The following is a 22,118-nucleotide window of genomic DNA, read 5'->3' on the forward strand; positions in this document are numbered from 1 at the left end:
TATTTAATAGCCAGACCTCGTACTACAGGTAAGGTTTCGGTGTGAACCGGATAGTTATAAGCGAAAAATAGCAGTTATAGTTATTTCCACATTTTTCTAGAGGTATATTTTAACTTAAATTTACTTAATTTTCATACTTAGCTGACGTGAGGGTGGGTTTAGTTATTTCTCATTCCTGGTTTATTAGGTATAACAGTCTCACTGGACGAAATTTCAGGTACCGTAAAATATGTGTTGTCAGATTTAAGCTGGCTCTTAGACTATAATAGTTGTTGTATAATATATGGATCGTTTCAAGATTCGAGTTTCCACTAACATAATTACTATAATATGACATTTGAAATGTTATCTCAATTATACTGTCACAATGACTTTATAAATAATTTATGAAGCAGTTTACAAATATTGTAATGATTACGTTTAATTCATTAGTGTGTTCCACGTTTGTGGTTTTAATTATTGCGACATATCCTATTGCATCATTGACACCTTTAAATGGTAAGCCTGTTTAGACTATATGTAGACATTACTAAGAAAACCCGAACTGTTTACGTCAACCCATTGTTATCAATACGTTTTTTACCTCATCACATTAATTAATCCATATTCATTGATAATTCAATTAAATTATCTATAAACAACCGTTAAAAATTTTAATGACATCCACATAATAATAATGTGCATAGCACATTAATTTGCTGCATCTACATCAAACTAAGCGATTGTCTAAGAGATTTATGTAGAGAGTCGTTTAATTTTGTAACGTGCTTTATACGCTTGAAGATCAGAAGATGCTATAAATTTTTCCATTGGAAATACACGTAAAAGAGAAACAAGAATTGAAAAAAAAAATACTCTAGATAGCACTTTTCCGCAAGCGCTGAAAGGGGTAATCCTCCGATTTTAATGCCGACAGTAGCAAAAGTTATCCTACTTTTAATTTGAGGTTATTTTCGACTTTACAAATAACCTAAATATAGAGTATGTTCGAGAAGTAATGCGTTAAAGCCTGCATTTGAAAATTTATTCATCGGAATGGTACGATTTATCAACATTTTTTTAAATACGACCCTTCTGCATCAATACACTTCCGCCATAGAGATTTTCATGCAGTATAGACATCTAGGAAGGCTTCAATGGGGATGTCTTTCAGCAACCTCTTCGTACCGGCCCTAATATTCACTAAATGTTGTCTTCTTAACGATCTCTTGAGCCTTGAGGAAACTACGAGAGAACTAACAGGGCGAGGCTGAAGCCTACAGCTGGATGGGGTATGAAGCTGATCTCGTTTTTGGTCAGGTAGTCGGTCTTGAGAAAGGTCGAGTGAGCGGGCACATTGTTGAAGAGGAGCTTCCAAAAATCCTCTATTTCCGACCAGACGTGGTCGATCCTTCACGTAAAATTAAGCATCCCGGAATATTGGATTGTAATTTCGAGAGACAGTCTTTCTCAAAGGCTTTATGAAGCATTGCGTAAATCTTACATAAAACTTCATCGCGCACTGCGGCACGATATTTTCTCCCATCCTGACTTGGACCACGATCCGAGAGAGACGTGCACTGATCAAGTGTCTTGTCGTTCCAGAAGCTTGGTCCGCTGTGCTCCCCAGACTTCCTTCCACCTAGCCTGACGCCCCGAACGTTTCGACGTACAGACGCTGCGGGAACCACGTGATGTGTGTATTATTTTCCAGAAATATCTTCTATAGATAATTCGTTTCGTTTTCTGGATTAAATATTATAAATAATAATTTTAAACTAGCTTTGAGTGTGAAAATTCGGAAAAACTATATGAATTCATATATTTTGATAAAATAGTATCTAAAGTTTGAAAAATACCTATGATTCTTGTTTTTTTATTTGGTACAGTGATCATAAATATAGATCCATAATCTTCTAGATAATATATTATAATTTACATTCTGCTGTACGACAAGCACCTACAATGCTTATGCTAACGATTCGTCACCAAAAATGTTTATTTTGCTTAAACATCGCTATAAGGTAATTAAAATATGGATAAAAGTTCATGCAAAATAGTGAATATATTTCTTCTTATGATATCTACAACCTCACACCACTATCTCACGTAATCTCAACTTGCAATCGTACAAACTATTTTGTTTTTTTAATTGTTTGGTACAAAGAATTCAAGCTATCAAGCCACCTATCGTATTCTTAGCAAACATTTATTCCCTGGTACCAAAATTGGTATTTTTAAAACACCGAACTGCATCTCTAATAAATCAATCTCGCTTTTGGTTTCTAATTAGACCGAGTATAATATTAAGAAACACTTTTAATGTATGGCTCATCAGACTTGTCAATATGTGATCATTGCACCTCATTGTTATAGATATCGATTTTAGACATACTTTCGGTACTTTTTACTATACTAAGTTTTACTAAGAATATTCGCCGATAATTTGAATAAGTCTTATTGGAATGTCATGTCATTAAGACCCGTGGCTTCTCTAGTTTTTCGAATAGCTGATCTCTGTATTGGCGCCATACATTGAGAATTTCTTCTAGATCTATAATGTTTTTTGCCTGTGTTGTCTATCAAGGTACTGGAAGTTAAATATCCACCTCTCTGTAACTGGTAACATGTCGTTTGGGTCAGACGTTGCAAGTTCACCATATCTGGCTATCCCCATTTAGTTTACCCTGCAAGTCGATGCAGTTCCCAGGCGTGTGACGCGTGGAGCCATGAGTGAGAATTGGGAGCCCTGAGAAGACTAGGTCTTTGTGATTTGAGTCCCGTCGTATTTGATTAGAGGTGCTACCTCTTAAGTGCTATCCCGCACACTCCAAAATAGATAATAAGAAAAGAAAAACCCTGAGTGAAATAAAAAGACCAGCAGACGAAGGAAGGAATGGAAAGTCGATGTAGTTGCTAGGGACGTGACGCGTGATGGCAAATGTGAATTGTGAGCCCAATGAAGACCGAGGCTATGTCATTTGAGTCGAATCGTATTTGATGAAAGGTGCAATGCCACACACTCCAATAAAGATGATAAGAAAAGAAAAGACTATCACAGGTAGAAAAGAATGAAAACATTGGGTATAAGTGGAATTGTAACACCTGAAAAGGTAGACTGAGAATAGAAAAAAAAAAAAAAGAGAAAGTAGTATAACCGAAGTTTATGATAAGGATGAGAATGAGAAAAGTAGAAAAACAGGAAAAGTTATTTGGGCGTCTCTCAAGGAGTATTTTCTATTAGTTTGTTAAAAACGCGCACCACTTTCTCTTCAACGAATTCGAACTAAGATTAATCAACAAATATTCAAAAAACCAAATAGTGAATAGTAAAAACTTTTCCAATTTTTGATTTAAGTACAAAGAAGTAAAGAAGAGGAAAAGTTTTTCTGGGACAAAGATTTATTTCCTATTAATTGACCACCCAGTACAGATATAACATCGGTAATTTTACGCTACCATAATACCGCACATTTATTCCCTGATTTTTATCTGCTAGATTAACCATACAATATCATTTGAATTATAACCGTATAAATAAACCAAATTGACAAATCATCTTGAATAATGGACTTGATGGTTATCGAAATGATTTTATCGAAACTTGACTATAACATCCGATGGCATTCATTACTAATTGTACTCCTTAATAATAATGATGTTATCAGTCATTAGGCCGAGAGCCGACAACGATAAATCGTTTTACATATTTTTTATTTAATAATTGAAAAATTACAGTATTAGATTCTCCAAATGTCCTTCTTGACTGATTGTTTTGTACAATTTAAATCACATTAATTAATCAAGTATAGACCAAAACTCAACAGCGTTCATCATTAGTGAAATTAAAGTTAATTTTTGGAAAATATTCATTAAATGAGTTTGGTTATAATGTGGCGTATAAAGAGCATAAAACAGTTGTTTAAATACAAATATTGAAGCCGTGGGATGTTGATGGTGAGGAGCGTAATATATATTCAATTTTATACAATGGTAATATTTCATTATAATATAACAACAAAAGACGAGTGACCCTAGCAATAAATAGCAATACTAAATAATGGATCCGTCTGATACACGAACGTATCTAGTATGAATGGCTTGGCGGGAGCAGGCTTTTGTTGAAGGTACTCCAAAGTAAAAGAATATTACTTACTTGACCCTTTTTCAAACAGAAGTATTGGCGGCGATTGAATGTGTCCATAGATAGTGACCTGGATGAATCGGTCTTTGACGAAACTACTAAGCCAGTCGTTGATTGAGGACGTCAAACCGTATGATCTTAACTTATTTAGAAGGTTGGCATGCCAAACCTTGTCAGAGGTCTTCGATATGCCCAGTGCGATTGCTCTAGATTCCCCATATTTCCCTATAGTTCTAGTCCATATGTTAATTTATATCTATGATAGCCGTATTGATGGTCGCTGAGGATGGTAACAGACTTAAAATATCTCAAGAGTTGCTAGCTAACGAATTTCTCAATGACATTGGCAATAGCTGGGATAGTAGTTGTTGAGAACCGTGTTTTTCGACTTTTTGGTATTGCTTGAGACCAAGCAAGTTTCCAATTTGCAGGGAAAAGACCTCTTTTATATAATAGAAAAAATAGTTTGCGTAGCCGACTTCTTTATTCAGCTGCGCATTTTTTCAATACGATTGATAGTATCCCATGTTTAGATAAATTTAAAATAAATATAATTGATTCATATTCCGTAACACCTTAGGCATTGGAGGTGTACTTCCTCGTAAAATAAAAATTGAAGTAAAATTAATCCGATATAGTCCGGTCATTTTAGGTCAACATCAGAATAAGACGCAAATTTTTAACGTTCTATAAGTAGTCAAAAGTAGTATAGAATCCCGTCTCTGGGTCTTAAGCTCAGAATATTGTATTTAAAAACATTTTTTTATGTTCAATAAATTCATTTTTAGTGTACTTTTATATATTCAATATAGTCAATTTAATTTTGAACTAGTACTACGAGAAATCAATTCAAATATTGTCTGAACGATATTAAATTTCATTGAAGACGGTTGAGTGCATAAAAGAATATTTCGAATGAAAATTATTGTTGCAAATTTCCATTAACATCATTCCAGGAATACGAATGGAGATAATTGGGAAACACGCGATATTAAAAAGAGTTTTGACACAACTCTCGTTATCTCATATTAAACGCTAAAATGACTCGACTAATACTAATTAATAATAAATAGCAATTGCGTTCATTGAGTGTTGTGTCTACACATCAACGTATAAAAAATGTTGTAACGCACCCATAAAAGCGAATTATACATTGCTTTTTTTTATTTGAATAATAAAATGTAGATATCAATGCCAATCAACTAGTGGAACTGCCCACCTTTCTTTTCTTTTTCTCATTGATTTTGATTGTTAATAAACGATCAACGAAGCAGGCCTTGAAAAATGTCTATGAAACAAGTGATTACCTCTCCGGGTCTATTGTTTAGGTATTTTTTGTACGAGTATTTAGTCGCGCTCGGATGAAGTTGAGGACTGGAAAAGAATAGACGACGAGAAACGATATTATCTTATAATCAGATTTATTGTACAACAATCTTTCAATTGTAAGTTATTGTCTCATTGGAATGAAAAACGATAACAAGAACAAAATAATACTTCGATGGTTTTCATCGAATTTCAGAATAACAACAACCCAGACAATGACAGGATATTGTCAGTAATAACTCAAGTCATTCGTGAACTGCATGTTGTTCTTATACCTAATTTGATTGGATTTTTACAGTTTCATAACAAAAAAAGCACTGTACACTGTATGTAATAATCAATAGACATTGGTAAATAAATTGACATGCTGATTCCAAAATTATAGTTAGTTTTTTTCTATCGCATGGATTTTTTTGTCTACAGTTGTCGTTCATGGAACCACGCTTCACAGCTCATAATTCACACACAAATACACATACACACACACGATACTTCAATATTATGGGAGGTGGCCTTCTCTTCCTTTTTCCTTATTTTTTCTAACTCTTCTTGTATTTGTTTATTCGCGGTGTCTCATTCGTAAGTTTTCCTTTTCGCCTTCTTTCTTTTTTCTTGTTTTTTTCATTTCGATACATTCTCCTTCCATGGGATGGCAGTCATTCATTGGCGTTTCTTCGAAATCTTTGGTTTCCATTGTTTGATTTTTAACGCTCTCGCGTCTATTTTCTTCTTGTTATTAGAGCGAACCTAGACAGTAGAAGGGTGATTAATGCCGGTGTCATAACTGGAGATAGATATTGTCCAAACTTTTTGCTGTATTAAGAAAGAGCGACCTTCATACACTACAGGAAGTCTCCGAGCTGATAAAAGTCGTTCGTGCTCCCGAGTGTATAATTTCATACTATTTTATAGATGATTCTGGAGCAATATCAAATATGAAGCATATAAAAGAAATTGAGCTTTTGTGACATCTAGAAGCTGAATTAAACTTCTCTGTCTTGGAATTCAGCAATCCCAATATTTAATGTTAATTATAAAAATTCCATATTTTTTAGGTAGATACACTAAATCTATAGAAAATTACAAGTTGATAGTACCTTATGTATCAGACTCCCAAGGGAATTTCGTGTCTTTTAACTTACCGAATTTTTACACGCACAATCCTTCCAAGTCTCGTAAAAAACGAACTTCCGCAGATTGTGATATGGTTCATTACGGGCTGACGTTGAATGGAAAAGATCACGTTATTGATTTATGGCCAAATCACGATTTCATATCTGGCGATTTGATTATAGAGCATAGAGATCCAAAATTGAGAACGGACAGTGAAAGAGTTAAACGAATGGATAGAGAAAAATTATGTCATTATACCGGAGAGATTCGTGGGCAGAATGGATCGAAAGCGGCATTGAGTACGTGTGATGGATTGGTGAGAAACTATTTTTCAAAATAATTGTAAGAATTTCTTGTTCTGCATATATAACTCGTTTTTGTTCAATTTTCTGTATACATATATACATATAAGTATCTAAATATTCTTGATTTTGGGTCTCTTCTATTTCAAAATTAGTTTTTTTTGATAGTTTTTAGAAAAAAGATCAATTTTGACGTTTCGACTTTTCTTTAAGTCTTTATCAAAATATATATTTTAACTATCAAAAAAAAACTAATTTTAAAACAGAAGAGACTTAAAATCAAGAACATTTAGATGCATTAATATATCAAAAAAAGGTCTAAGAAATAAGAAATTGAAGATTTTCCTTTCTCAACTATTTTGAGATTTGAAAATTTCTGACGACTTTTATGACAAGGTGACTAATAAGAAAACAATCTTTTCCAATTATAAAAGCTAATGAGATCAAAAATATGGATACAGTCAGGAAAAGAGAAAATCTACTGAATCTATCAAACAACAAAACTTTTAAGAGAGATACATGAGCCACAACGCGTATGGTATTGGCTCAGCCGAAGTTGAAGCAGATCTTTCCGCCTTCAGGTCTTTCTTTTTAACGGAGAAACGTCTACAGCTTCAAAAAATTAGGGAGAACCCTAGCAAATATTATTCCTGTGACTCTCCAGGTAAAAGTAAAAATTTTTAGTTAAAATGACGCGATCAGAGAAGCGAGCACCCTCTGAAAGACACAAAACAGATGAACTATATCTTTTACTAGAGGAGCTTCATTTTCCAGAGATTGTTGCTATCACTGAACATTGGTTGAATAATGATGAGCCTGCTCTTATCAAAAAGTAGCCAGAATTAAATTATCTCATGGAGGTGATATGATCATGTCCACAAAAAAACGAATTTGCCAAAATAACACAGTTCAGTGATATAATATCTAAAAAAGTATTCGAATTTTTTATGTACAACAAGACTTATGATCTCTATATTGTTTGTATATATATTGAACACCTGACACTGACGTGCATACTTTCCGTCACAAACTACTGACCTTACTGGAGTCGTTACCTCTAAAATGCAAACTAATTCTTGTGGCGATCTCAATATTGATTATTCCAGTGTGTGTGCTGGTCAAGAATGTCTTCAGTCAATTTTTGATTCTTTTGGTATGGTCATGCATATAATGGCATCAACCAGAATAACAAAGACCAGTTCCAGTACTATAGACTATGTCGTGTCATCGTGTCATTATTCGTAATGTTTATAAAGAAACATGGTCCATTGTGAATGATCTAAGAAATAAGCCTCCTACATCGAGTATAATCTCTACTTCACCTGATGAAACAAAAATTATGAAAACATTGATTGCACTTGACACATTTAGGATGAAAATTGATTCCTGGGTATATAAAGAATGTATGAACTAGTATTATTGGTAGCTACATAAGAATCTAACGGTAGCTGCGAACCGTCGTCATCGAATTCGGCACTTTTCTAATGACAATATATAATTTTTTAGGCTGGATATATAGTTCTTAATAACAAAAGATATTTTATTGAACCAATGGCGCAGCATCAGCCAAATAAAGAAGGTAAATACGATCTTCTTCTGTATCGATTCAGATGGAATTACTGGAACCATTAGTGATATTAACATTAACATCACTACTACACCAATACTCACAATTACATTGTCTAAAGCGCGTATCGATAACAATGATAAACTTTCGCTCTCTGAAGACGATAACATTGTTAGAGTGTGAGTGTTGGTGCAGTGGTACATAGTGTATTCAGTATTCTTTATTAATTATAAAGGTCGGTTTTCGTAAGGACAAATAACAGCGACTGTTTAATACGACATGAGAAATCAATTTATCGGTGTTTATTTTGCCACTTATTTGCAACGGAAATGTCGAATTATTTACGATCTGAATGCATTATTGGTAGGCCATCAACTAATAAAAGTATTAACAGTTTTTATAGTGACAAGAAAAAATCATTTCAATTAAAAACAGAAAAAGCCAAATATTACACGCAAAAGTTCGTTGATGAATGAAACAAATCTGTGACAAACGAAGTCACACTTACGTTATCTCATGAGTCGGTTATAATTCTACGAAAGCTCACCTCAATTAGTAAAAGTTCTGGAAAAAAAAACAAAAAAAAAAAAAATAAAATTAGTTAGGAATATGTCCTGCCGCTCTTTTCTTCTTCGATTCTATCCGTATACAATAAATTTTTACAGTGTATTTGTCTTATCAAAATGTATGAATAAATTTTAAGGTCATCACCTTCACGTAGTGCATCAAAATAGCCACCATATCGACAAGAAAAGTCCTCATTGTGGTACCAGTGGAGACTGGGAAAATGCGTGGAGAAAAAGATTTCAAGATAAATATTCGAAAAATAAAAATATAGTTAAAGGTAAAAGAGGAACGGCAAGTGAACATAGATATCTCGAAATACTAATAGTGTGTGACAAAAAATTCATAACACATCATAAGGATAAAGATATGGAGAATTATATAATGACTATAATGAATATGGTGCGTATGTTTCAAATGTTTGGTATATTTCTAGTCTTCCCAAATCTTTGTTTGAACTAGTGGTGAGATTCACTTTCTGCGCTTAACCATAGTATCCATCCAGGGCCGGATTAAGATTTATAAGGAATTCGAAAACCCGGAAAAATTCACAAAATAATATCAATACGTTAGATTTGTGGTATCAACACATCGTAAAATACAGAATGATTTCCAAATGATAGGGCCCTCTTGGACCTGGGGCCCGGGGCTATAGCCCCCCCAAGCCCCTAGCTTAATCCGGCCCTGTATCCATCTCCCTTTTTTCCATTTACGTTTCAGGTATAACCTCCAAAAAACCCTCAATATATATACTTAATTCATCACTTGAACAATGAATTAATTGGTTATTTAGTTATTCAGTAATTTTATGTATGTAAAATAATGCTAATTCTAAATTGTAATAGATAAGAAGGGTTAAAGGTGCAGTTCTAAATAATTTTTAAAAATCCTTGGATTAAAACTTATTTTTATTAGTCTGTGAAACAATATGAAGACAAAAAGAAAGTCATCGGATAATAACAAAATATTTTTCTTATATTGAATGAATTATATTAACTTTCACTAAATAATTTTAACACTACATTTTCCACAATAATTTTTTTACAATTTACACAAATGTTTGAAGATTTGTTCTCACATTCCGGTCAAATTTAGTATCTTTTTCTTTTGTGGACCCTCTGAAGAATATTTTCCGTTATGTTTTGAACTGTTTCCCAAGTGGGTTGAATATCTCGAGAAGACAATTTCTTCAATAAGATTTTTTGTAAATGTCGGAACATCCTGTAATTGCGAATATAAATTTTCAACGGTTTCTCAAAATTTCTAAGTATGTAATTTGAAAATGGTTTAGAAGCGAAATCGTGAGACCAGTTATTTGTTTCGTTAAGGTTTTATTGTATCAGATACGGTTACAATACTTATTTCAATTCATAATAAATGAAAACGTATCAAAACACCTCTCGATCTATTGACGTTAAAAAATCCTACACGAATATATAAAAAATCAGACATAAAACCTCACTTAGCGCCAGACGAATTTTATGATTATTTAATCGTTTGTTTAAAGAGAGATAATTCGGTTTTTTATAGCTGATAAAAACAAATATTTAAGTTCAAGCTTTGCACTTTTCCAAAATTAAATATTTTACGGTGCAGTAAAATTTTCAAGTTGCCAGTACAAGTTAATCGAAAAAGTATATTTATAAGAACGGAATCACATAAAACGATTTTATTTTGACAAATACTATAGGCAAATACTTCTCATTATCACAAGAAATAAATTAAACCCTTAGTTTATTACACTATATATTTTGTTTCGACTCAATACTCTCGTTAACAGAGAACATCTATGAAATATGAGAAAGGAGAAAGTTTTCTCAAGAAAAAACGTTTATTTTTATTTTGTTTAGTTGAATAAGATAAAGGGTACTCTGATCTCGAGAAAATTAATTCAGTTGTATCAGTTATTTTCATACGATACTGCCATACTAGCCATAGTAAATAAACACGAAAAAAAAGCGAGTTAAATAACTTTATAAAAACTATTTATTAACATAAAATATAAATAAATAAAGTGGTTCCAATAATAATCTGCCTACTGTACTCGTACTATTAAGAACGCACTATGTGTAAAAATGTTCTCTTAAATACTAATCCTATTGCATACAAAATCTAAAATTCTTTGTTTTTGGAGTTTACTCCTTAAGAATCGATTTGCATATATAAGGGGACCGGTATGAGAAAAATGTGAGGAGTAAAATCTATCGATGAATGACCTCGTTACGTTTTTGGTGCGCAACTTTCTAATTTGTCAGTGTCAACATACATACTTATATTGCTGTTTTTATTATAAATGTCAATAATTAATATTGTTATTGTGACGTTTTAATTTATATCATTGTGTTCCGCTAAAGTGAACTGAAAGTATTTTCAAATAACTATGGCAGAAAGAGGTGTAGATGATATTGCCGGAACGTCTAACAAACACGTGGTTGCAAGGTACGTTATAATTCATGTATTATACGTATGAGCATGTGCAATTTGTATTTATTAAATATTTTAATAATTATCGATGTAGTTCATATAAGTATATATTTGAAAACAACACATAAAATTAGATAATGAACCCAATATGAATTATCGAGCGCATCCACATAAAATAGAAAATTTCTAATCTAACCAAAAATTAATTTTTTTGTCGATGTCTATAAATTCTTCCACGTTATTATGATTTATTTTATAAATAATTTTTAAATTTTAACAACTGTAGTCAATAATTCGATAATATTATCAGAAAAATCGACAATATTTTTTCATTATAATAATGTTTTTATATAATTTTCTTTCGAAAAGTTATTTTTTAACTTATTTAAATAATTTTCATGTACTATTTATTATTGTATGTAAAAGATTTAGTGACATAATTATCTTTTTATAACCATTTTTGTTAATTATTAAGATAATATTATATTTTAAATTAAAAAAAAAATGTTTATAAAAACCTTTTTGGAGTTTACTCCTTAAGAATCGATTTGCATATATAAGGGGCCCGGTATGAGAAAAATGTGAGGAGTAAAATCTATCGATGAATGACCTCGTTACGTTTTTGGTGCGCACCCTATGATGCGCAACTTTCTAATTTGTCAGTGTCAACATACTTATATTGCTGTCATTGTGAAGTTTTAATTTTTATCATTGTGTTCCGCTAAAGTGAACTGAAAGTATTTTCAAATAACTATGGCAGAAAGAGGTGTAGATGATATTGCCGGAACGTCTAACAAACACGTGGTTGCAAGATACGTTATAATTCATGTATTATATGTATGAGCATGTGCAATTTGTATTTATTAAATATTTTAATAATTATCGCTGTAGTTCATATAAATATATATTTGAAAATAACAAATTATCGAGATTATTGACTATTGTAAAAAGTTTAATGTAAAATATTTCGTCGATTAGTTATAATAAATGTATATGAAATGAATAAATTGAATAAATATATATTTATATATGTATATTATTTTCATTAATTAACAAATTTACCCTTTTATACAGTATCAATCTTTTTTAAGTTAAATAAATTCTTTTTGCGTCTGGTTAGACAATCGAACTTAAGGAGTAAACTCCAGTCGTTCGTCGGAGCTGACACACACAATTTTATCTGGCTCATTTTCTTGTAAAGAGTTTTCAAACTTCCTGTATTACACCTATAGATAGATTTCTACTTGTTTGGAACTTTCTGCAAACTTGAAACGGGAATTTTAGTACATAGCGAACTGACAAACTGCAACAAGCTTAATCTTGGTACCACTACTTGACTTAACGCTTAAGCGTATTAGATAGTTGAAATATATGTATATATAAGTAGTTGTTGCTATAAAAACACTTTCACCCTTATGTTTTGATAATTTCGTATTTGAATCACTGCGTTAATTCGCTTGTATTTATGAATTATATCATCAACACATTTCACTACTGTTTATTTTCTCCAATTCATCAACCCAGTAATCAATCATATCACAAAAGCGGTTCATGTTTTATTCACAACATCACAAAAGCGCCATCTCATTTTACTGCCATTCATTCCCACATTTCATTAATGCTTGCAAGTAATGTATAAACTCAGTACAGGCCTGCATTTTATGTACAAAACTCGTACATGTTATCTCGTGTTAAAATGAAACTATTATAAGTATATTCACAAAATGAAAATATTTGTAAAAATGGAGTTGTTTAGTGAAAAAAATCCAATCTCTGAAACGCAACCTGAATGCAGATGTATACGACAGCGAAAATGACGTCCATTATGATCAAATATTTTGTAGGGCAACCTTCAAGCGACACGAGTTTCCTGTGTACATTGCCATGAAACGTGATCTGTCGTAAAAAACTGTGTAGCACAGATACACAATGCATTTTATATGTTAGGGGTAAACGGCGCATGGTGTATCAGACTGGTCTAAATTATAATTTAATGTAGCCAAGAGTTGAAACGATACTTTTTTTCTTCTTCTGTGCTATTTACTTCGCAATACATCATGAGGATGATATTGATGACAAGAATAAGGTACACCGTTCCGTGCTCACTTAAGAATTATTGTATGTACTCGTTTTCCTTTTTCTAATTGTTAAGTTTGCAGGTGTAATACTGAAGAGTCATATAGGAAAAGTATTTGTTTTATATATACACTTGTACTTATTCCACGCAGTTACTTTATTTTATCAAATTTTAATTGTAATTTCATTAAATTCTATATATTTTTCCAATACAACGAATTTCCAATATTTCCAATAAATAATTCAACTTCAAATAAATAATCTTCTGTTAATTATGAGAATGATGTGAATGAATAAGATATTTCGATAAACATATAAAAAATTCTGCTTTCAAACAATTTTACCAAACTAAGAATCAAATACACTACGCGGTAAGTTACAAGGGCCGTTTTTCTTTATTGTCGGTTTCCACTCAATTAGGCCCGTTTGACAATAGTCCCGAAGCTACTTTTTGTACGAAATAAACAAAGCTGTAAAACAAAAGTCAAAGATAATTTGTCTTTTCTCTGAACGTGGAAATAATTATTTTCCTGCGAACAGAAATAGCAGCCCTAAATACCTTCCCTAAATACAATAAAAGTTGACATAAATTATATTTGTGACGGCATTTGTCGATGTTTAAGTTATGAGATCTGCTTTTAAGTGAAGATAGTGGAACCCACTTTTTTTGTAACGTCTGTCACCCATTTTGAGATAAACTACTCTTGATAAATAATTTATGAGGGATCGAAGAGATTTAATAAGTTATATAAAGCTTATAAGCAGGCTTCAACTGTTTGTTAATTCATTATCAGTATTTATTTACATAAAGACGAGTTTAACATTAATATTCATTAATATTTAAAAAATGAGAAGGAAATATTTTATGCTGAAACAAAAATAAAGGTAGAAACATTCATATCAATTTTCTGTATCTGAATTTTTGTGTTATTTTTCTATAAAAAACAATCTGAAAAGCTTAAAAAAATGATCTGAATACTTCAGTAAAAAATAGACATGAACCATTTCAGAAAGATAAAGTGACTGAAAAGTTTGTAGGCTGACACATAGATAGCGCCACTAATATTGAATCCATATGATTTTCACTTTGCCCCATTCTTTAAAAGACACATATTTTATAAATTTGGCAAAGTCTGAATGTTTTTGTATAAATATTTTCATTACTTTGTAAGTTTTCAAAAACAAGGTTTCCACCGGAAATCCTCTCTACATGAGAGAGAAATACTTTATAAAAATTGTTACAATTTGTAGACAAAAGCTTGTACAAACTAAAAAACAATCATAAAAATAACTTAATAAAGATACAAATGAAATAAAATTTCAATATATAGAAGAAAACCACAATAAATTACAAAATTATAGGTAATAGTAGTTGATAATAATTAGTATATAAGTCCATACCAAAAATTAAACCAGTATGCTGTATGCTGGAATTAAATATTATTATTAGAATAGAAGTCGTTTACAGAGTACAAGGCACTTTCCAGTAAATATGCCCTAAAATTACTGCGGAATGCGGAAAAAGATGATATCGATTTGATTTCAATTGGCAAGTGATTGTGCGTTTTTTTGCATTGTAAAATGTTGAGCCCTCAACTAATTCCGAACGATCTTTCTGAAATTGGACAAGCGTGGTTACGAATTAGGCAAACGGATTCGAAGATGAATGAGGAAGGAAGAGTCCCTGCTATTAAGTCCATGTGAATATCCAACAGCTCTATTTTGTAGTTTGAAGATTCGCTCAAATTGAGTCGCGCCACACGTTCCCCAGAAGTGATGGGCATTTCGGAGATGCCACTCAAGCGGGAGGTTGAGTTAATTTTTTAGATATGGTGGCAATATGAAACTTCCATTTCAAGGAATTGAAGTGCCGTAAGATCAGGGTTGCTCCAAGAGTGTCGTCTGCAAATAGACAATAGACGGTACCGTTTAGAAACAGAAGAAATAAAATAGGGCCTGGTACTGAGCCTTGAGGCACTCTACATTCTATTGTTTTGAAAGAAGACATCATTGTATCAACCCATATAACTCGACTTCTGTTGTTAAGGTTTTACTTAAACCACGCGGCAGGTGTTCTCCTGAAACTGTAGTACTGCAATTTGTTGATTAATATATTATGTCATATTTAGCTATTTCTTAATTATTCTCAGTCTCAGTCTACCTCAGCCAGTGTGGGGTGTGAATTGAGTTTGTACCAAAAACAAAGATGTAATTTTAAACTGACTTGGTGTCAGAAATTTTTTAATATCAAGCAAATATAGAACCCTCATTCAATTCATTATTCTGTTGGAGATACAAGTCGAGTGGAAGCTGGAAACGTTGATAAAGACATTATAGAATTATTCTACAGACAGTTATCTAGAAAACTAACAACCATTTTTAAAGAAAATTTTAAAGAAAAAATCTTGTCAATCACACATTGATTTGATATTCAGTCAGAGTTCAAGGCGTTTAAAAATGTTACATGTATTAATATTAAAAATGGCTTTATGTTGGACAAACGGATTAATTTAAGAATTTCTTCTATCTTTTGCAGCTGTTAGCACTAGTTACGATAAATGCATATAACACAGTTTCTTTCTCACGTCTAGACATCTTAACGTTAGTCCGATATAGAAAGAAATGACCTTGACACCAATGTGTGGGTATTCTATTAAAACAGTCCACGAACATAGTCAAGTTAGTTCAAACGTTGAACTAAACACTAGTAACCAATGTGTGGAGCCGGTGGAACATTACGGTTACATATTGTGAAGAAAACTGTGCAATTGAAAATTTTTCTCCTAAACTTGGAAAAAAATCCTTTGGTAACATATACACGCCACTACAAGACAGAAGACTCAAACGCAATGAAGTTTAGATGTGTCATACTAATAGCCGTTTTTTTTTGGAGTTTACTCCTTAAGAATCGATTTGCATATATAAGGGGCCCGGTATGAGAAAAATGTGAGGAGTAAAATCTATCGATGAATGACCTCGTTACGTTTTTGGTGCGCAACTTTCTAATTTGTCAGTGTCAACATACTTATATTGCTGTCATTGTGAAGTTTTAATTTATATCATTGTGTTCCGCTAAAGTGAACTGAAAGTATTTTCAAATAACTATGGCAGAAAGAGGTGTAGATGATATTGCCGGAACGTCTAACAAACACGTGGTTGCACATCTGAAATTGAATATTGTAAAAAGTTTAATGTAAAATATTTCGTCGATTAGTTATAATAAATGTATATGAAATGAATAAATTGAATAAATATATATTTATATATGTATATTATTATCATTAATTAACAAATTTACCCTTTTATACAGTATCAATCTTTTTTAAGTTAAATAAACTCTTTTTGCGTCTGGTTAGACTATCGAACTTAAGGAGTAAACTCCAGTCGTGCGTCGGAGCAGACACACACAATTTTTTTAAAGAAAGCAGCATGTTGTTGATTGGAATGAACTAAAAATTGAGAATAGTCGTTAGGAAAAATAAAAAGATCTATGAATATAGTTCTACAATATAATCACTATATAACGAGCTCTTCCGACAGCACAACATTTATTAATCAAATTTGAAAAACCAGCATATTGCCGCAAGCGTTAATATTTAACTGGTAAGTCATGGAATCATATAACCAGAAGAAAAAACTTGGAAAATAACGGTCACCGGCCACATTACTCATAAAGTTTTTTTTGTAACCTGATCATTTATAAATTCATGCTATTATTATGAATCCGCCCGTAAATAGTTATTATATGTCATCCGAGGCAATTAATAATAAATTGATAATAGATATGAATCGCCGCCGTTGGCATAAATTAGGTCTACACATATAATTTGTCATACGCATGGCCCTTACCTCATTATTCATCTAATAATTATTGAGTAATTTGCGACAGTTGAGCAGATTGGAAAAACCTTCCATTTTTACAATATATTATTAGCTGTAAGTCATAGTAATTAACCTGAAATTAATTTCATTTATTAATAAATGTGAAATGAATTATGATTATGATACCTGCTTATTTTGGACACAATAACACCATCTTTTATTGCGTCAGTTGAATAAATTTAATTTGCTTTCAGCTTTATTGGAAAATATATATCTGGATGCTTTCGACCTATTTTAGTCTTATTGCAGTTTCATTTTTTCTATCGTATTAAACACTTTTTTATCTATACTGTGGTTCCGATATACGTGTACTTTCCTAGCATGTTTTAATTGATCTATTGATCAATATAACCATGCAAGTTGTTATTGTAGAGACATATTTAAATGAATACCTCCATAGGTCGAGATATCAATTTTTTACCTGTTTCAAAATCTAATTTTTACACAAAAAGAACTGCACATCAGACAATTTAGCCACAAAACATCTAAAAGGGCCTAAGAAATAAGATTCTGTAGTTAAATAAATTCAAAACATATGATATATACAGGGCGATTCTAAATTCATCAGACAAAATTCAGGAGGCGAGTTAAGATGGATCTTATCTATAACAAAGTATTTTTTCATTATTCCTGTTACATTATACGGGGGGGGGCGGTATTAGCAGCAATAACTGCAGAGAAAAAAAATAACACTATAATTTATAATTTTTTTAAGAAATCGAGAGTAAAACAGTGAATATGTACAGTGCATTCATAATAAATTCTGAAAATAGCTCTCTAGCCAAAATACATAAATTTATCCTACGTGCCAGGAATTGCTGTACACGTTCAAAAATTTGAGGTAAGATTTCTTGTGGTGCCACACGTTATTTGAATGCAATTCTTCAAATCGTGTAGACTTAAGATTTAAAGCTGCTAATTTAACCCCCGTATAAGGTAACAGGAATATTGAAAAAAATACCCGTAAATAGCCCTTTACGAGTGTACGAAAATGACAGAATTTGAAGTTTATAACTTGACTGAAATTTTAGAAATGAAAATATAAACTCATCACCTTTTAAAGGTGATATCCGGAAAAGAGGTCGGCGTACGAATTTTTGTTATAGGAAAGGCCATTTTTAACTTGATAGGCGCAATAAATGAATTTAGAAACACCCTGTATACATAAAGTTTCAAATGTAAAGGTCTCAATATCATATCTCAAAAGTATGTATTTTTGCAAAAATTGAAATTATCACGTGGAAACTATCATGCTTATTTATTATTGAGCTGAAACAATGTAATTATGAATCTGAAATTAATCTTTGTCGGTTTTAATAGATCACTTCCGTGTTCTAGATATGAATCTTTCAATTTTGATTCTATTAGATCAGTCGAAGGGGAAGAAGCTGAAAGTTTGAAGTTTGGAGGAAAACTTTTGTTCATTTCTTTCAAAAGTACTAATGATAAATCTCGACTATATATGTTTTATACCACAAACTACTTCGAAAAATTACGAAGGAATAATAGTTTATTCAACTACATTATAGTAGATTTTTTTCACTTCAAATACTCTTTATACGGTAATAATATATACTTTTGATTACAATTTTTTATATATCAATCATACAAGTACAATTTTTTGTTCATAATTCCAGTAGATAATCGCAAATTTGAGCGAATGATTTATTTCAAACAAAAGATATCAACAATTGAACACTAATATGTAAGAAATATTGGTGCAACAAAGCAGGTTACTGCCAACAAATTCAGTTGTGAAATCGATGTTAGTTTGAATTTGAATTTAAATGCATTCATAGACAGTAAAACAGAATGATTGACATATCTATTGAAGATACAAACAGAGCTTATTTTGCATTATTTGTATTGTTTAAATTTAATATAATTTACGTGATTCCTCGCTATAATCTGACCTCTATGTTAATTACTTAACTAATTGTATAAAAAGGTTATTTATACGGTTTTAACTATTTTTTTGCAACGATCCCACAAACAGACATGCATTTATTTTTCCACAAGGTATGAGAACATTGTGTCATTCCTGTTACGTCGGTATAAGGGCTCAAAATTTTATTTTGAAACAATCTTGGGCTTATACAGAATAAAAATACAAAGGTCGGTATAAGTCAGGCAACAAATTTGCGTTAAAAGAAGAAAAAGCAGCTACAAAATGAATTTATTGAGAGAAATTACAAAAAGAATTCGAAATAGGGCAACTGTATATTTCTCAACGGATCCGGCGAAGCATGTCAAGCTCTCCGCGAGAGTTTCGAATTCTTCTCCACGGTCCTCTTGCAAAAACGCGGTACTTGAGAAGGTGTTAGGTCACATGACCATGCAACCCACTCAACGAATTCTCAACTGCCTATCCGTTCTCCAAAATGAACATCAAGGTGCTCCCACACATTTAAAGTATTCGCGAGTGTTGGGTCGTTGTCCATTTGCCCCAGCGCTACCGTTTCCATCTTTCCGTTAGTTGTTATGTACAGATACCAGTCGCACAGAACGCGTCGGTAATAGAGCCCGTTTTTAAGAATTTCTGGTAAGTCTCCTACACTTTTGAACGATTTGGTAGCGGCGAGCTCAGATATTTTGGTTGAAATACTGTAAACACAGTTTCCTAATCCGCTTTCGTATCGGTTATTCATTCTGAAACCGCGTCTACTCGATGAGCACGTGTTATCATGGCACAAGCAACGAGCTTCGTTTCAATCTTTTTCGACAATGTTGCCAGACTTATGAGCGTTGTTGGACTTATGCCCATATTTCGAGAGCGTTGCCTGACTTTACCGACCTCTGAATAAAAACTCACCAGTATGAGGAGAAGGACTTCTTACAAATACAAATCAGTATAGGAATCAATAAATATTTACAGTGTGTGGCTCATTTAGAAGAATTATTTTTTTTGAAAGCGTCACTTTACGATTTTCTGCAATTTCATATTTTTTAGACTATGAAAAAGGGGGTAAATATTTGTCAACAGTATTTGCGTTCTTCATACAAAGTTCCAAAATATATAATTTGATCTTTGATTTAATTGGTTTTTGTGTAAACAAGTAGTCCGAATTCAGTTTCGATGGACATTAATTTTCCAATATTTCTCAGATTCTCAATATTTTAATAATTTATCATATATTTTATAACCCGTGTAATACCGTAATTACAAAAATATTTCCATGTATTTATATTCGAAATTAGGAGAGGGTGTTCAAAGTTTTACTTAAATGAATAACCTGTTCAAATAAATATGTTTCTTTGAGATGTACAGATGTGTGTGGTTAGATACATGTGTACCTCGTTGCATTTAAGTGCCACTAAAACTTGAAAGATCCATTGAGGAAATTGGCAATTCACTCTTCATTGTGGTTTCTATAAATTTAAATAGCTATCAGAGCTGTTTGACCAGAAATTACTTAGTTATTTTCTGCAGTTTCAAGGTTTAAAAACAAATTTTTCTCATCGTTTTGGGTTGTTCAAGTTTGAAAATTTGTTTATTGCCAAATTTTTTCTACAATTAACCGATTTGATGTGATTCGCGGCTTTGTAGCACTACTCAAAGAACTACAGAGTTTATCAATTATCTCGAAAAGGATACGTTAAAATCTCTTTTGTCGAATTTTTCAAATATCTAATATCTCACGAATGGATTGACAGAGTAATTTCACGTGTTGGTGTAGTGGTAGTATAAACAGTGTTTTCACTATAAATTTCTGAATAGTTGAAGCGGACATTTGGTGATAGTCCTTCATTAGCAACTGTGTTTCGTTAGTATAGCAAATTTGAAAGCTAGAAACATTTAGAAAGTTTGATTAAGATGATTCAAGCTGCACCTATTTAGGCAATTCTTGGATTCGCAACAGTAAATAACAATTTTACATATGAAGGAGATTGTTGTTTGTTGAGTGCGAGTTTCAGCGAGACCAATAATGGCAAGAAGTACAGTTTTACCAAGAAATTTATGTACGCAGTTTTCTTTAGTGGAATAGGATTAGTGGAAGCAATTAAGCTTGAAGATCAACATACAGTTACAGCACACTATTACGCTACAAAATCGTTTTGTAGTGTACCTGTAGCTTTTAAGTCAGTCAATATTAGTAGATTAATGTTGCATGATGATACTGTATCTTCCTAATCCAAAATAACATAGGCATCATGTTTTATGAGGGGGATGAGAAAGATAAAGCAATTCATCAATTTTTTGAGACCTGTCCTCGTATCTCAATCTGTTAAATTAAATTGAGAGATTTCAGTTTATTTGGATGACTTTTATCCGAAAATATTTTTTTTTATTTGTGAATTTTGAAGGTGGTTTCAATTTATAGTGAAAAACTCAGTACGATCAAACCACTCAAGTGATTTTAGTGATGACATATAGCTAAATTATCACGCAGAGAAAAACAGGATTAGAATAAACATACTTATGTAGCTACTTATTTGTTTTACATTAAATATCAATAACAGCATGTAGAAAAGTAACGTTTCAGAATTACAAGGAAAAACACTTTTTTCTCGAAATTATAACATAAGAAAACTCGTAAATTAAGTTTCACATAGGTCGTTAAGGCACAGTTGGTTGTCGTTTGACAACATAATACTTTTAACGAACAAAAATGAATTTTCAAAGATCTGGCGCCATCTTATTATGAAATATTTTCCCATGACTGGGTAATCACAATACGTTTGTTAGTAGCTCCAATTAAGTTTCGTGGAAAAATCTGTCACTATATACAAATTGTATCCG

The 22,118-nt window shown here is 32.0% G+C and overlaps 1 protein-coding gene across 1 annotated transcript in view; it reads left to right on the plus strand.

Annotated features, from left to right (window-relative positions):
• The first annotated feature begins 361 nt into the window (after window positions 1–361).
• The window catches only part of LOC130896532 (A disintegrin and metalloproteinase with thrombospondin motifs 12-like), a 39,739-nt gene continuing 17,982 nt past the window's right edge, over window positions 362–22,118 (plus strand). Inside the window, exons 1-4 of the mRNA XM_057804715.1 lie at window positions 362–498; window positions 6,505–6,878; window positions 8,371–8,443; window positions 9,135–9,397. Coding sequence (XP_057660698.1) covers window positions 387–498; window positions 6,505–6,878; window positions 8,371–8,443; window positions 9,135–9,397 — 822 coding nt within the window. The 5' untranslated portion in view covers window positions 362–386. The remainder of the gene's footprint in view (window positions 499–6,504; window positions 6,879–8,370; window positions 8,444–9,134; window positions 9,398–22,118) is intronic.

The sequence above is a fragment of the Diorhabda carinulata genome, chromosome 7, assembly GCF_026250575.1.
Source record: "Diorhabda carinulata isolate Delta chromosome 7, icDioCari1.1, whole genome shotgun sequence".
In the NCBI taxonomy this organism is placed as follows: domain Eukaryota; kingdom Metazoa; phylum Arthropoda; class Insecta; order Coleoptera; family Chrysomelidae; genus Diorhabda; species Diorhabda carinulata.